This window comes from Pediculus humanus, genomic scaffold (genome assembly GCF_000006295.1).
Source record: "Pediculus humanus corporis 1103172107673 genomic scaffold, whole genome shotgun sequence".
Classification (NCBI taxonomy): domain Eukaryota; kingdom Metazoa; phylum Arthropoda; class Insecta; order Psocodea; family Pediculidae; genus Pediculus; species Pediculus humanus.
This window is the reverse complement of record NW_002987282.1, coordinates 193,187-210,483: the sequence shown is the minus strand read 5'-3', so window position 1 is coordinate 210,483 and position 17,297 is coordinate 193,187. Positions and strand designations below refer to the sequence as shown.

At 26.6% G+C, this 17,297-nt stretch overlaps 4 protein-coding genes across 4 annotated transcripts; 1 reads left to right on the top strand and 3 right to left on the bottom strand.

The window, feature by feature from the left end:
• Positions 1–1,761: 1,761 nt before the first annotated feature.
• Phum_PHUM291210 (uncharacterized protein) lies at positions 1,762–4,250 on the bottom strand (the record flags this gene model as incomplete). Its single annotated transcript, XM_002426985.1, has 10 exons — positions 1,762–1,932; positions 2,022–2,274; positions 2,352–2,685; positions 2,769–2,940; positions 3,024–3,184; positions 3,259–3,397; positions 3,479–3,657; positions 3,740–3,857; positions 3,928–4,082; positions 4,196–4,250. 10 exons carry the CDS (start codon positions 4,248–4,250, stop codon positions 1,762–1,764), a joined length of 1,737 nt encoding a protein of 578 aa, XP_002427030.1.
• Positions 4,251–7,583: 3,333 nt separating this feature from the next.
• On the top strand, positions 7,584–9,101 carry Phum_PHUM291200 (uncharacterized protein; the record flags this gene model as incomplete). The annotated part of the gene is made up of 6 exons (XM_002426984.1): positions 7,584–7,592; positions 7,713–7,889; positions 7,973–8,189; positions 8,266–8,480; positions 8,563–8,748; positions 8,829–9,101. The coding sequence occupies 6 exons, from the start codon at positions 7,584–7,586 to the stop codon at positions 9,099–9,101; spliced, it is 1,077 nt and encodes a 358-aa protein (XP_002427029.1).
• A 621-nt stretch (positions 9,102–9,722) lies between these two features.
• Positions 9,723–12,255, bottom strand: Phum_PHUM291190 (Estrogen-regulated protein EP45 precursor, putative; the record flags this gene model as incomplete). The annotated part of the gene is made up of 6 exons (XM_002426983.1): positions 9,723–9,871; positions 9,943–10,096; positions 10,162–10,556; positions 10,636–11,707; positions 11,833–12,012; positions 12,115–12,255. 6 exons carry the CDS (start codon positions 12,253–12,255, stop codon positions 9,723–9,725), a joined length of 2,091 nt encoding a protein of 696 aa, XP_002427028.1.
• Positions 12,256–14,770: 2,515 nt separating this feature from the next.
• On the bottom strand, positions 14,771–17,029 carry Phum_PHUM291180 (uncharacterized protein; the record flags this gene model as incomplete). The annotated part of the gene is made up of 5 exons (XM_002426982.1): positions 14,771–15,489; positions 15,579–15,909; positions 15,996–16,424; positions 16,702–16,874; positions 16,993–17,029. 5 exons carry the CDS (start codon positions 17,027–17,029, stop codon positions 14,771–14,773), a joined length of 1,689 nt encoding a protein of 562 aa, XP_002427027.1.
• Between the last annotated feature and the right edge of the window lie 268 nt (positions 17,030–17,297).

Here is a 17,297-nt window from a genome sequence, read left to right as displayed (position 1 = left end):
ATAAAAAAAATAGAAAATGATTTTATCATGTTGATTAATTAATTAATTAATAATAATAATAATAATATATAAATTAAAAAAAGAAAAAAGAAAAAAAAAGAAAAAGAGCGAAAGTGATTATGCCGTATGAATGCGCGGGTCAAACTAGTTTGAAAGAAGAAGAAGAAAGAACCTACGAACTCATTGACCTTGTCAAGCCATTTAACTCATATGAGAATCTTCACGCACACGCACACACTCCTATCTCTCTCTCTCTCTCTTTCCCCCCTCTCTTCGAGATTTTGGAAAATTTTTTGTTTGTCACACACACACACACGGGAGGGGATATTTATCTTTAAGGAATTATACCTGAAACAAACAACAAATTTATGGAGCAAAAAAATTTTTAAATGTGATCTTTTGTTAAATCACGTACGAAATAAAAAAAAAAAAAAATTATTTCCGTTAATGTAAAGGTGAAGGATATTTTTCTTCTGCTTCTTCTTCTTCATCATCATCATCATCATCATCACGGTTTAGAAAGGTAAATTTTTTTTTTTCTTTCAAGGTATTTATAAGGATGTCCGTTATTTTTTAATAAATTTTTCATCCTCCATTAAATTCCATCTTCGACCTATCAAATTTTTTTCTTTCACAAAAAAAATTATGTAAAAATTTTTTATTATCGAGGAGAATCGCTTCTGATTATAAAAATGTACAAGGATGACAACGAGGTTAAAGGTCACCACCAAACCGACCACAACCAAGTTAAAAAAAAAAAAAAAAAATTCCAAAAGACCTGATTTTATTTTTCACATGAAATTTTAATTTTTGTAAACTTTGTTTCATCTTCTTCTTCTTCTTCTTATTATTATTATTATTATCATTAAGCCAAATGTGTGTGCGTGCGTGCGTGTGTGTTCTACTGTTATTTACAAACCAAGGATAACAACAAAAATTATAAATTATTGATATAAATTTTTTTTTTTTTTTTTTAAATTGACAAACTTCTTATTGAAAAACATCTTCTTTCTTTCTTTCTTCAAGAGCAAAAAAAAAAACAGCAAACAGTAAAAAAATTCAAATCATCATCATCATCATTATTATTATTATTATTAAATTACGAATTCAAACAAACAAACCGAAATTATTATGTAATTTTTTTTTTTTTTTTATCATCAAAATCAGGTATGTTCATAATGGATAAGGCACACCTTAATTTTTTTTTTCTTACGAATTTATTATACCTTCTTTTTTTTTTTAAATATATTTCGTGCATCACATTTTAAATAATAATAATAATAATGATGATGATGATAATTTACCAATGCAAAAAAAAATTTATTTTTATAAAAAAAAAAAAAAAAAAACGAAAAAAAAATTAAAATTATTGCTTATTCATTCACGGCACTAAAATTTTTTATTTTAAAAAAATTATTATTATTATTATTATTATTATTATTATTATTATTATTATTATTATTATTATCATCATTTCATCAAACTAAATAAAACTTTTGATAGTTTTTTACTTAAATCATATGTATTTATATATTTTTTTTCCTTATTTTTAAATTTCCGTGACGTCACATTTCCGGTCGGAAAACAATAATAGAATTTCAAAAGAAAATTCATAATTATAAATCACAATAAAATAATAATAATAATAATGATAAAATCAAAAGCTTTGATTAAAAAGAAAAAAGTCACGTGTTTATTTCGTAATTTTAATAAGACTAGAATAAAAAAAAAATTTTTTTTTTCTTTTTTTTTGTTTTTTTTTTAATCGTCGCTTTCGGTTTCTTGATCTTGTTCCACCTGCTGTTCTTCTTCTGCTAGTCTTGCTCTCCTTCTCCTTTGATTTATTCTCGCTATCATTCTTATCATGAATGATGCAGGCACGGTAATGGTATTACGAGTTTCTTCCAACATTTTTGCATTCCTGTTTATTAACTTTAATAGAGAAAAAAATGTTTTTTATTTGATTCCTCCCACCCATCTTTAACCAAAAAAAAAAAAAAAAGAAGGTATGATGTTATTACCCTATCGGCCAAATCGGCATCAAAATTACATTTTTCGTTCGTCGGTGACCATATTTTAATATCGTAATCGATACCCGAAGTGGCAAGATATGGCAGTGTCGGATGTGGTTGAAGACAATTGACGACGTGTTGGTCCCCCTGTAAAAGCATGACCAATTCCGCCGTTTTTCTATCCCATATGAATATGTGACCGCAATCGGAGCCGGACATGATATAATCGGATCCCCAAAACGTGGCTTCTTTTATCATTGTCCTGAAAAGAAGAAATCAAAGGATTTACATTAGGATGAAGGAAAAAAAAAAGACGTTATTATTATCATTTCATACAACCTAACGTTTCTGTGACCCGTGTATTTCTGAACAAAAGGTAACGTTAATACGGGAAAATCATCATCATTGTCATCTTGTTGTATTCCATCTCCGCCATTATTTTGTTGAACTTTTCTCGTGTTGCTGCCACTTTTTAAACCCCTGTATGGAGTCTCACTGGAAGACACTTCGGCAGTTTCGTTTTCATTTATATTATTTCCATCGTTTTCTTCTACTTCTAATGGTGGATTATTAAATGCGGCTCTCGTTGCTGGATCGTTTAACATTCTTGATAATACTTGAGTCATTCTTTGCATGAGAGATGAATGAAGGCTCGGTATGGTTTCAGAAGAATCTAAAAAAGAACAATTGCAAACGTTTAAATCAAAGAAAAAAGGAGGGGGGGGGAGGAAACAACAACAGTTTTAATAGAACAACCTTCGGATGAAGAATTTACATCTCTTTCAGGTCTTGCTTCTGGACCTGTATCTGACCAATCACCTCTCAGTCTAAGCTTTGGTATGTGAGGCCTGAAATTGGTAGATTTTTTAACATTTTCCGAATTCGATTCTTCCATTGCTTTCTTTTTAAGTTCGACCCAACTTTGTTCCTTTAATAAATAAAAAACACAAAAACCACCATTTAATTTAATGAAAAACCTATTTGATGAAAACGTTGTTGTAATCCACTGACCTGTACATCGAAAAGGTATAGATTTTCCGATGAAAAACTCACCAGCAGCTCATCTTTATCAGAACTGAATTGTAACGATGTTATTCTGTGACATTTACCTTTAAAATCAGGTAACGTGAAGGCAAAAACAGACTGTAAATGTTCAGTATCAGTTGAATAACCTAAAATTTTTAATAAATGATATTTCATTTCTTTATATTGTAGACAAAGGATTACGACATTTTGATTTACGTACCTGATATCGAACATAATTTGGTATATCTTCTATCGTAAAGGCGTACGGCACTATCGGATGTACCAACAGCTATTTGATAAGGCTTTGACGTATTACATGCAAGTGCAGTAACTGCTTTTTGAAAGGAAATAATTACGTTCTAAAACAATAATAAGAGAATTAACGAAACAAATTTAAAAAAACAAATTAAAAGTATATAAATATTATAATTCTCACACACTTCTCTACACTGTCGTTTTTTACATTTGTTCTGAACACGAAGATCAAACCATCGAACGGTGCCATCTTCTCCGCAAGTTAAAAAACATGTCGGATCCGTTCGAATCGTTTCTACTTCGTACACGGCACCAAAATGACATAAAATTTGATTATCTCTTGTTACTTCGGTATTGTTAACGTCTGAACAAAACAAAAATTATGTAAGGTATAAATTAAAATTGAAATTTTCAAACAATAACATCATTGTCAAGTTGAGTTATACCTGTGTGAAGAACCATACCATCTCCAGAACTTGATATTAAATTGTAACTACAAGAATGAGGTAAAAATTTGGCACAGAAAATATTTGCTTTGTGAGAACTTTTATACTTCCAAACAACCTAATGGTTAATACAATAATATATTATTAATGACACATGACACATGATGACCTTATGATGAACAACATACCTTATACTTATGACCATGAGTTATGATAAGATGTTGATCATCTGAACCAGATAACAAAACCGTACCTGATTCATCCCATTGAACAGAATTAACACAACCTTTATGAACGGCTAATTTTCTAGTCAATTTTAATCTTTGTATCAAATCTAAACTATCTGAAAGAATCATATTTTTTTTTTTAAAAAATCATTATTAAATCAACATTAATTCATTTTATAATTATTATACTTACTTTTTGAATTTCTAAATAAATTATGTTTTTGCGAACCACAACAAGGTTGATGATAAACATTATGAAATATATTATTTTTTGATGTTGACATTTTTTTTTTTTTATGTTCTTTAAATGTACAACAACAACAACAACAACAACCAAATTATAATAAAAACTTTAAGTATTTCATTTGATAATAATGATTAAAATGAATTTTTTTTAAAATAAATAACTGATATATATATAAAAAAATTGAAAATTAAATTAAATTAAATAGAAAATACATTTTAACAAAAAAAAAAAAAATGTCTTTTTTTGTTGTATTAACTACGGTTTAAACAACGATACGGCGCAAGACCATGCAAAAAATCAATATCATATGACTTTATTATTATTATTATTATTATTAGGTTAATATTTACACTTTGATGAAAACATTTTTATCGACAAAAATAAATACATAAAAATTTTTATTTATGCATTATTAAATTATTTTTTTTTTGTATAAAAGAAGGAAAAAACTTATGTATAACAAATAATAGTATGTTAAAAAGGTTTTTATAAAGTAAAATTATGTATGGGTATAAAGTTTATAATAATCCTAAAAATTTTAAAAGGTAAAAGTCGCATAATTGTATGTTGATGGTACAGAAAAATAAAATTTTAAAAATTATCAAAAGTTTCCTTTCTTATAATAACTTATTACAAGATATAAAAGTGTTGTTGTTAATAAATACTTGACAAATAAAAAAAAATGTGTAAGAAATTAAAATTTAACATGAATGTTTAGTATTTAAAACTTTGTTTAACACATTCGAGATATCGATAAAATCCATTAGAAATTTGAAATCGAATACATCTGCGAGGAAATGTTAATAAATAATAAATTTTCTTACAAAACAAACATTATTATAAATTTTTACATAAACTATGAGTTCTATCTATTCTTGATTGTTAGTTATATAAATTAATTCAGGTTAGAAATTTTTAATTTGTTAACCTATAAAAATGTGAAAAATATTTAATTTGTGAAATTATACGCCTAGAAAAACAAATTTTTTCTTTTTTTAATTAAATTTAAATTAAATAAAATTTAATTTAATTAAAATTATATAATAAAAAATTTTTAATGGCTGTTGGTAAATTAAAAAAAAAAAAAAAATCTTTCACTTCTTTTTTAGACAAATTAAAAAAAAAATAATAATGACTTTGAATGACAAAACCAACCAGAACTGTTCTAAAAATAATTTTATTATTTTTTTAATGTAATTTTACTTAAATTACAAAAAAAAACGCAACAACGCAAAATTTTCTTAATAAATTTACTATTTTTTTTTTCCATAAGGAAATTATACTTATTGATTTGAAATTATTTAATTTCGACTGGCTATAAAACAAAAAAATTCTTTTAAAATTATGTCTACATTTAAACAAGAATTTAGTAAAAATAAAAAAATAAAAGAAATTTAATAAAGTGATATAATTAGTTTTTATTATTATTATCGTTATTAAAATTCTTATAATTTGTTAGAAATTGCAAATAGTTAATAAATTAAAAATTATTACATTAATTAATAAAAATATTCTCTTTAGTCTTTTACAAAAATTTTTTTTTAATTATCATAATGACAGTTAAATTTATTCACAATAATATCTAAACGTAAATTTTATTATCACAATAAAAACATTTTACGGCGGTGTTGCCGGATTTATTAAAAAAACGATACGTAAAAGTTCACGTAAGGCGGTAGATTCTATTTCCACGAGTAACAACGGAAATTTATTCGAATGATTTGATTTGAAATTTTAATTAATTAATTAATTAATTAATTAAGAGTTCAAAATACGAAGTTTATCGAATGATTATTACTTTTATCAACGTTAGTAAGTTTTTTTTTATATAAGTATTTATATAAATAGCGTGTTTAAATCACGATTAGTAAGAATTTTTAACGGAAAAAACGTTTTTTAAAATAATACTTCAAATATATATTGATTGGAGATTGGTAATAAATGATTCGAAATTTCAATTTTTCAAAAAGATTTTAATAGAAAAAGAAAGGTAATAATAATCATATTAAATTTATGTTTATGAATAATAATTTTACTGAAATAAAAATGAAATATAAGTTTATACAAGTCTTTGAAAATTATCAAAAAAAAAAAAAAAAACGCCCACAGAAAAATTTATAACGTCCTCTTACACGATACAGTTTTAATGCCTAAAAAATAAAAATGATAAATAATATTAATTCATTTTACAAAAAAAGGAAAAAAAATTGTTAAAATTTTATTTTGCAACGCTTTATTCTCTCATTAAATTAAAAAAAAAAAATACTTTTACGAAATTTTTTTTATCTTTTCCCCCATTAATTTCGCCATATTTTATTCTATTAAAACCATTCAAAAATTTTATTCGTTAATTATTTATTAGAATAGTTTATGTAACTATTAACATTGTAATTAAAAAAAATTTTATTTATTTACAGGTAATTCCAAGTCGCAAAAATTATTTTACTATTTTGTAAATGACGTTTAAAAAAAAATTTCTAATGAAACCATCAAACGTAAATTAAAAGAAAACTAATTTAGTACTAACTAAACTACGTCACAACAAAATAAAAAAAAGGAAAACGTTTAAAAAGAACATAAATAAAAAAAAAAAAAAAAAAAATAAATAAGCAATAAAGCTTATTTTATTATTTTATTTTATTTTTTTTTTACGACTAATTAAATTATTTTTAATTAGTTTTTATATAAATAACTAACTATATATTACTAATAATTATTTTTCTTTTAGTTATTGATGAAATCGACGCGACGAGCCTTGGATTTTCCGACGATTTAAAATTCAAATAAAAAAAAAAATAAGATCAAGATCACATTAGACGTATAAACACGCACGCACACGCACGCACGCACGCAATATCAACTTTTATAAAAAAAAAAAAAAAAAGTACGAGTAAATATAATTTTTAAAATAATCGCGAAAAAGTTTTTTTTTTTTTTTTTTTTTTTTTTTTTGGTTTAATGGGTTAAAAAAAATTTTATTTTTTTTTATTATTATCAAAATTTATTAAGGTTTATATGAGTTAATCTTATTTTATATTATTATTATTATTATTTAAAGTACGAGGTTTTTTTATTGGTATCAAAATTAAGTTTTTTTTTCTCTTTTTTTTTTTTTTTTAGGTCATACATATAATTTATAATCGTGTCACACAAAAATGAAATATCGTGAGTATTATTTATTATTTATTTAAATTAAATTTATTAAAAAAAAATTAATTGATTTGTTTTTCCAGGTTTGTATTTTCTCCAGTTTTGGATTATTCCAATTATTTTTCATGGAACATTTGTGTCGGGATTAAAAAAAAAAGAAGATGAAAATTATCAACTTGAAGAAAAATATTCAAAAGCAACCATCGATTTTACATTAAACATGTTAAAAGTTTGTTTACTGTTTTGTTTTTGTTTTTGTTTTTGTTTCCCCCCCTCCTCCCCTTCCCAAATTTAAATATACACACGTGGAAAAATAATTTTGGCGCCATTTTTTTTTTTTTAATTTCAGACCGTCGAATCAAAATATAACGAATCAAATATAATTTTTTCACCTGCTAGCATAATCGGATTATTATCAGTTCTCCAGCAGGGTGCAAAAGGTTCTACCGCTTTGGAATTATTGAAAGTTCTTCGTTTGACACCGGAAGAATCTAAAAAAGGATTTTTAAATTTATTATCGTTAAAAGTAAGAGAGGAAAATTTGTTTTAATAATAATAATTTAACTGGAAAAGGAAAAATTAATTACTGGAAAATTTATTTAAATATAGAAAGAAACAAACGTGACGTTCGATTGGGGAAATCGTATATACGTAAGTCCTAGTATTGAAATACTGGAAGAATTTAAAAAAAAAACCCGCGAAAATTTCGAAGTCGATGTTAAAAAAATGAATTTTGGAGTGCCGTCGAGTAAAAATTCAAGCGACGAAATGAATAATTGGATCGAAGAAATAACGCATAAACATATAAAAAATATGGTCGATCCTTGTAAGTGTCCCCCCCTTTCCCCCCTCTGAAGTAAAACATTTTCCTTATTTAAAAAAAAAAAATTTTTCTTTTTTAGCAATGATATCAGTGGATACGATTATGGTATTGATAAATGCGATTTTTTTCAAAGGAAATTGGATGAGATCATTTAAAAAAACAAAAACGTCGACGGGAAATTTTGAAAAATTCCCAGGGGAACAAATGGAAACTGAATTTATGTCACAAAGGGATAAATATCATGCGGATAAAGATAGTTATTTAGGTGCTAAATGGATGTCTTTACCATTTCAAGTAATTATATTTCGTTCCGTCGAACGCACGCACACGCACCCGCACGCACACGCACAATCATCGTTTTTCCTTTATTTTACAGAATCAACGGTTTTCAATGGTTTTCATATTGCCAAATAAAAGACACGGATTAAATAATTTATTAAATAAATTAAAAACCGATGATTTACATTCTATATTAACGTATAAAGGAGTTAGCGTCGTTAAAGTTCGCATACCTAAATTTAAATTAACCGAAAAAGTATCACTCGAAGAAACGATGTCTCAGGTATTATTATGCTCTTGGAAAAAAATGCTCGTTTTTGATTTTAAAAAACCGTTAAAACGCGATGAATGTTTTTTTTATAGTTGGGACTTAAAACCATGTTTAATTCATTATCGGATTTGAGTGGCATGTCACCTTCAAGTAAAAACCTTGCTGTCTCAAATATGATTCATCAATCAACAATTGAGATAGATGAAAAAGGAAGTAGCGCTTCAGCATCAACGATATTAATTATGTCCAGAAGGAGAACGCCCACATTATCCTTTATTGCAGATCAACCATTTTTATTTTTTATTATGGATGATAAATATAATGTTCCTTTATTCGCCGGAAAAATATTTAATCCAACAATGTAACAAAAGAAAAATTACTTTTATTAAATCGATCGATCGATATATCGATCACTAAACATTTAATCATTATTATTATTTTTTTTTTGTACATTATCTCCCATTTGGATTCTTATCATAACACTCAAAATACCTTTTTACCATTTACTATATTTTGTATTAAAAAAACAATTATTAATATTTAACTGAATATCATTTATGTAATTAAACTTTTACTTATTAATAATAAATAAATACATAAATAAATAAATAAATAATTACGTTTAAATAATTATTTCCTAATATTCTCATCATATGAGCGGCGCCGTTAATTTTTTCCTTTCGTCATTTTTATTGTTATTTTATTGTCGTTTTTAATCAAGTAAAAATTAACGTCGTGACGTCATAATAATTACGTAATAACTAATATTTAAAAACAAATCCCGCATTTTTCCATTAATAATAAATATATCGATATGACCTACGTACCTACTTAATTATAATTAAATAATTATTATTAACACTCGATGAGGCGTGAGTGAAAGAACGGGGGGGAGAGGGGGGGAAATCGAATGAAATATTACGCGCACTCACAGTCTTCGTTTGTCGGAGGGGGTGGTGGGGGGAAGGGGGGAGGGGAAATAATATTTACGAAAAATAAAAAGAAGGTTTCGGAGTCGGATCGATAACTTTTCCATTGACGATCGTTAAATCTTCAATCGTATCCCTGAGATAAAATAAAAATGGTTGATTCACTTGAAAAACCTGTACGTTACTTCTCGATGATGCAATCGATGCTGTTGGAAAAATAAAAAAGTAATAAAAAAACCGGAAATAGTTGAAGAAGAAGAATATATATATAACATACCAGTGAGAAAATTAGCTTTAGAATAATTCGCTTCAACTTTAAACGTGACCATTTGTACTAATTCTTCGACGTAGAGTCCAGAATTCGGATGTGATATTTTTGATAAATCTGCCGTTTCCGGATTGAATATGCTCGTAACATTTTGAACTCCCAACTGTTAAAAAATAATATTTGAGTAAAATAAAATCCAAGATGGTTTCGTTATTAATTTAAACTTACTTTTCTGAGTGATGAAATCGGTTTTGATATTGTGTTGATTTCAAAACACGGAAGTGAAACGTCAACCAATTTTTCTTGCAATTGATCGTAGATGCTTTCAAGAGGATATCCGGATAAATCGGAAATTAATTTTGTAAGGCCGTCACGTGATTGTGGTACCAAAATCAAAAGGGAATAACGTCCTCCTTTGTATGGAAGTTCGATTGCTTTACAATCTAAATTTGTTATTTCTCCAGAATAGAAAAGTCCTTGGGAATGAATCGTCGATACGAATATTTTTTCATTTTCGGATTTGTAAAAAACTCTGGAATTGTCGGCGGGTTTTTTTTCAAACGGTACTTCCCATTCACCTTTGTAATATAATCCGTTGAATATAATCATTTGAGGTTTGGTTTCTGTAATTAAATATCAGGTACAAGAATTAGAAAGAGAAAGAGAGAGAAATTTACAAAAAATTATTATTATGTCTCTAACCGTTTCCTTTTATTTTTATTGAACTGTCTGTCATTCCAGAAAAATGTTCCATAGGCATGCCACCCATTTGTGCACTTGTTTTTATTGGTTTCATTTCTTCTATTTCCGGTTCGCTTGTGGTTGTTGTTGTTGGTGTTGCAGGTTTTTTTTCATCTTTTTGTTGTTCTTCGTCTGTTTTTCCCATGTTTTTATTATTACTTTCTGACATTTTTTCTTCTTCTTGTAAATTTGTTTCTGATTTTTTTTCTTCGTCGACATTTTCTTTTTCCGTCGTTTTAGATTCGTCATTTTTATTTTTTACTATATTTTCCGTTTTTTCTTTTGATTCTGTTTCTTCGGATCTTCCTAAAATTTCATCTTTCATTTTTTCCGATTCGACTTTGGTTTTTGCCTTTTCATTTTCGCTTTTTTCCATTTCGACTGATAATTTGTTCATTTTCTCTTTAGTTTCCATCATCATCTCGTCCTTTTCCTCTTTCTTTTCCGTTTCTTTTTCTTTGTTTTCATTCATTCCGACTAATTTTTTCTTTTCCTCTTTCATTTCCATCAATTTGTCCTTTTCTTCTTTCTTTTCCATTTCTTTTTCTTTACTTTCATCCATTTCAACCAATTTTTTCTTTTCCTCTTCCATTCCAACCAATTTTTTCTTTTCCTTTTCCATTTCCATCAATTTATCCTTTTCTTCTTTCTTTTCCGTTTCTTTTTGTTCAATCATTTCTACCAATTTTTCCTTTTCGTCTTTCATCGATTCCATATTTTCCCCCTCGGGTTTTTTTTCGTTTCCATCGACGCCCGTACTCGATTTGATAAGATTTTCGTTGGCTTCTAATTCTCCATTATCTTCCATATTATTATTTTCCGACGTTGAACTTTCCGAATTTTTATTTTCAATGATTTTATCCGTTATCGATGTTTTATCAGCTTCTTTCATAAATTCTTCGGGTCTTTCGACAAATTTAACTTCTGTAAGATAATATTTTCTCAAAATATTTTGCAAATCTTCATTCATAGTGTAATTTTTATAAATGTAAAACCAATTTTTAAATTCTGGAAAATTAGAACTTTTTTTCTCCTGAAAACATAAAAAAAAATTAAATAAATAAATTTTATGCCAAACTCCAGCATGTAAATACTAAATAAAACTTTTTTCCAGCATGCATGGATTTTTTTTTTATTTTGAAAAAAATAAAAACTTACAACAAATCTTTCCAAAATTCTTTGATAACCTTTTCTAACTTTTTCAACATCTTTTGGAAAATGAAGAGCATTTGCTATTTCATCTCTTGATGGACCATTTGCACCCTCGGAAAAAACAGCTAAAATTGCTGAATAACCAAAAGGGGAATAAACCATATTTTCTTCTTTTCCAACATAACCCTACAAAAACATTATGATAATAATAATAATAATACTTTACAACGAAAAAAATAAATTTCCGTTGAAAAATTAATTAAAAAAAATTTTTTTTTTGTTTCTTACCTGTAGTAAAGCTGTTGCGATTTCATTCGTTCCTTTTCCAATAAAATTTTCCCGTCCCGTCTGAATTTTATTTTCATCGAACGGATAACACGATAATGTTGGAATAAATCCTAAAATAAAAAACTTAAATATCCCGTTCATAGTTTTTTTTATTGTTTTCCAGGTTTCGACCTCGCCTACTGATTTTGTACTGGACTAGGTTGGAAAATGGTTTGAATGTTTTTAAACCTCTCCCACTTCTCCGTTAAAAAAAAAAAAAAAAACATTCAACTTGTTTTCTGAGGTCGTTGATTCTTATTGACTTGATCTTCATTATTATTTAAAAAAAAAAAAAATACCTTTGAAATATTGATACGAAAACCGTTATTCATGTTTAAACGTATCCATGATTGATTTCTTTGTTTACTATCCAGAGATTTCCATTACCATTATTATTATTATTTAACTTGAAAAAAATGAAAAGAAAAAACTTGTGACTAATGCATAAAAAAACTTTTGGAAAATTACTTTAACTGATTCAATTTAATTTTAAAAAAAATTTTTTTTCGGTTATTTGTTCTAGAATCATGAACATAATATGTTGTTTTGTTGTTTGTTTACCTGGAAATTGATGTTTGGATGTAGAACAACATGAATTTCAGGTTCAGCACATCCAATTGCTTGTACAACAACAACTTCATGATGTTATGTTCTATGTTACTGTTGCTATGCTGTAGTCTCCTCTTTGCTAGTAGCTGTAGGTTTCTTACATTTTGTGCCATATGTTCTTCTAAAGCTAGAAAAATAAAAACAATGAGAAAATTACAAAATTTCATATGTAAAAAACAAAAGCTTTTCATCAAATTGCAAACAAACATGAATGAAAATTACATAAGATAAAAAAAAAGAAAATTAATCATCCATCTTGCAAATATTTAAATAAAAAAAAAAAACGAAAGGAATCGATAAGGAGTAGGAGGGAGGGGGGGGAAACAAGACAGTGAAAACGTTAAAAATTTAATTAAAAGAAAGTAAAATAAAAAATTTATGATTGTTTATTAATAAAAAAAAAAAAAATTAAATAAATCAATGTCTAAAACGAGAAAGAAATACAAAAAAAGTTTCTTTTAAGCAATTGTTACAAGAAATACTTGATCGCGTGAAAAACGACCAAAAACGACTTGAATTAAATCCAAAAAGAAAAAAGAAAAAAAGAAAAAAAAGTTAACACGAGTACGAGTTAAACTTGTTTTGCTATAAAAAAGTTAATAATTGTAACGGGATCGGGGAATTTGCAATGAGGATAATCCATAGAGTTTAATAACGGTACACAAATGTTATTAAAAATATCGATCGATCGATCGATCGAATATTTTTCAAACTTTAAAATGTAAAAATTATGATTTTTCATCATCATCATCATCATCATCGAATTTGTTTACCTTACAACGATTTTTAAATATTTCACAACGAATAAAATAAGATGCCAAAATCACTCCTGAATTATAATTTCTATATAACGGATAAAAAAAAAAAAAACTTATTATTCGTTATAAATCATATTTAAATTTATTCTTTCGTTTTACAATAATTATCATTATCATTTTATTTATTTATTTATTGTTTAACTTACCGTTTTGATCGAATGAGTGTTGTAAAAAAAAAAAAAAATAATTTTTTTAGATTACTCGAAACGTTTATTGTTATTCTACACATAACGAACGAAATGAATTTATTGCGCCATTTCGGTGTCGTTTTGTCATAGAGTAAATAAATTTGCCCTTTCTTTCGTGCAACAAGATTCAAAATGGAGGGTTACGATTTTGTAAACAATGTTTATCGAATTTAAAAAAGTTTAGTTTTAATGATTTTTATTAACATTTAAACAATTCACGGTTACGTATTTTTTTAAAAAAAAAAAGTTTAAAGGAAAAACGTGATTAGTTTATTTAAAATGGTTTTCAAATAATAATTTGTTAACACATATTAATAATTTTTTTTATGTCTTGTAGGTAGGAAAAACCAAAGGCGAGTTAAACGAATAAAATTTGTATACAATATGTACGTATATAAATATATATAAATTTAGTGAATGAGGTTTACATCAAATAAAAATATCCATTTTGTTGTAAAAACATAAAAGACGTATTATTGTTTAGACCGCTCGAGGTGATAATTTGTAATAATTTTTCCTCTTCTTGTTTTTAGCGGTTGGATTTGAATTAACAGAAATAAAATGGCGGAGTGTTAACTTCAACACGTTCCTTTCTTTGAAGTTTAAAAATGTCCAAATTAATTTATATTTAGATTACAGAATGAATTTTTACATGTAGAAAATTTATTAATAATTAAGAAAGTGATTTCTTTTGAAGATGAAAGAAATTTTACAATAAAACAAGTTTATTTAATTGGCAAAAAAAAATTAAGTTGTATTAAATACAAAAATAATTTAATTTCTCACTTTTTCACTTGTAAATATTATTAAATAATATGTTTTGGCATTTTATTCTTTGAAAATCAATTAACTATTGATAAAAAATATATAAATACAATATAAATAACACTCTAAATATTTTTTTTTTTGAACAGTTTGTAACAATTAAAATAAGTCTTTGGTAATTAAATGTTATTTTATTTGGCATTATATAAAATTAACATTAATTTTTAGAGAGAGAGATCAAGTGAACAACAAAACATGGTGCCGCCAATAATCAGATGATAAATTATCTTTATCAGAATTTGACGGATTATGTTTTACATTTCTTTGTCTTTGAGTAAAAGACTGATGAAGTGAATCGAAGGAATAAGAAGGAAACACGGTAGACTCTTCTGCTAGACTTTGTGTACCAATTTTTGAATCTGATGTCCTTTTAAAATTATCAGGTAAAGGACTAGGAACGTTTACATTTTTAGGTGTGAAAAATCCTCCTTTGATGGATCGAAATTTAGGACCTGGAGTCGAAGAAGTGTGACGCGTTGGTTGAAACAATTTTAAATTCTCCGGAGGTGAATTAACAAAATCTTCACTAAAAGATGATTTATAAGGTTTCGAAGTGGATGTAGAACCTCGAGAGGATGAAGATGTCGTCGATGTGGTTTGTTTAACCGTTGATTTGGATGAAAGTTTTGTTGTAGTACGTGCAGAAGTTACTTTTTTCATAGTCGATGGAGAATGAGTCGTGCTTTGACCTTTGTTTTTGTTTGCAGTTGTCGTCGTAAATAATGGTTTCGAAGATGTTGTTGATGGCGTATCTTGGGTTTTAACAGCCTCCGGCACGGACAACTTACCGGCAAAAATTATCGAGTTAATTGTTGTATCCATCACGTAAAACAAAAACGGACGATCGGCTATAAATGACGTTGTCGGACCGCCCATCAATGGTATGAACAATGCCCCTTAAAAAAAAATAATAATAATAATAATAAATTTTTTTTATAAACCTACAATTATAAACATTTATTTATTATTATCTTACAAATCTTACCAGAGGCTGCTGCAGCTACCGTTCCTTTTTCACTAACTTCAATTTTTGCACTGTGAAATATATGACTGACTAATGTTGTCGTGGAATTAGAATCAAGCAAATTGGAAAAATTTGCCGATTTTGAAAACATATTATACATATCAAGCTTTTTTAATACGTTTGTAAGATCTTGTTTGTACGAGATTTTAAATCTTGGAATTTGTACGAAAACTTCTTGTGACGTCATTTCTGAAAGTATTGACGTCATACTAACATGCATAAGATCTCTACTTAATTGTTGTACGTTACTTCTTACGCTGGGTAATAATATCAGCATAAAATATTTACCACCCTGTACAAAAAAAAAAAAAAAAAATTTTTTTAAATTTAAACTCTTACTTAAATTTGACGAATTTTGTTTCTTGTCACAGGTCTTACCAGGTACGGCAATTGTATAGCTTGAGCATCAATTCTATCGATATAACCTAAATTAAAATATCCAGATTCCGCCATGGCCATGGATTTAACACACTTATCATTAGTTTGATAAAAACATCTGACACTGGTTTTTTCACTGGTAAAAGGATTCATCCAAACACCTTTGAAATAAATTCCGCTTGTCAATATCATTTTTGTATTTGAATCGATTTGATCATCTCCAACGACGGAAGTTATCAAACCGGAAGTTTGTTTCGATATCCAATCGTTTATGTAATTCGATGCTTCTTTAGATTCTTTAAAATTAACTTTTCCTATACCGCTTTTGTAATATTTTTTCAACGCGTTTTTATATTCGTATTTTGCATTTGATTTATTCGATAAAAATATTCTGCTGGCTAATTTCAATTCGTTTGGATCATCCACCATCTTTAAAAGAAAAAAAAAAATTTGTTTAATTGTTAATTTGAGTTATTGAGTAGGGATGGGGCGAAATTATTAATTAAAAACTCGAAAGTAAATTTCATTAATGAATATATGATTAAGTTGTCAATCAATTTAAAATATTTAACGCCGAAAATAAATTTCGTATTAAAAACTTTACACGCGCACGCACACACACACAACGCACCTGTGTCAAGATGAATACATTTAACAAAACGAGTTTTTAAATGAAAGTTTTTAAATAAATAAATAAATAAATTACCTTTAATGCTGACATCCATGTTTCGAATTCTTTTCTAGATTCAATTTTACCATTTGGTAGTCTCAAAGCCATGCGAATTTCTTTTGCCGTGTTACCATCAGCACCTTCCAATAATATACCTAATAATAATTTAATGGATGCTGGAGAAATTACAAAATTATTTGAATGATCGTCTAAACTTAAAACCTGGAAAAAAAATTCTATTTTTTAAAAGTAAGTCCATTTTTTTTTCTTAAATTTTATACATTAAAAAAAAAAAATTTACCCTTAAAAGTTCTGTATCGAAATAACCGTAACGTTCTGTGCTTGGAGTATCGTTTGTAGGCATACAATTAACACAATTAAATAAAACGACGATGACTAAAACAAACAAACAAACAACAAACAATATTAATCAATATCCAATATAAATCTTGCACTTGAGAATAATAAATAAAAACAACGAAAATTTTTTTTTTTTTGTAAATGACCGCAATCGTCGATTTATTTATTTATTTTTAATAAAATTTTTATTAAAGATTTATTTGTTAATAAATTAATAAATAAAGTAATTAAACACTTACCTAAAATAAATTTAATAAAAGTAAACATTTTAA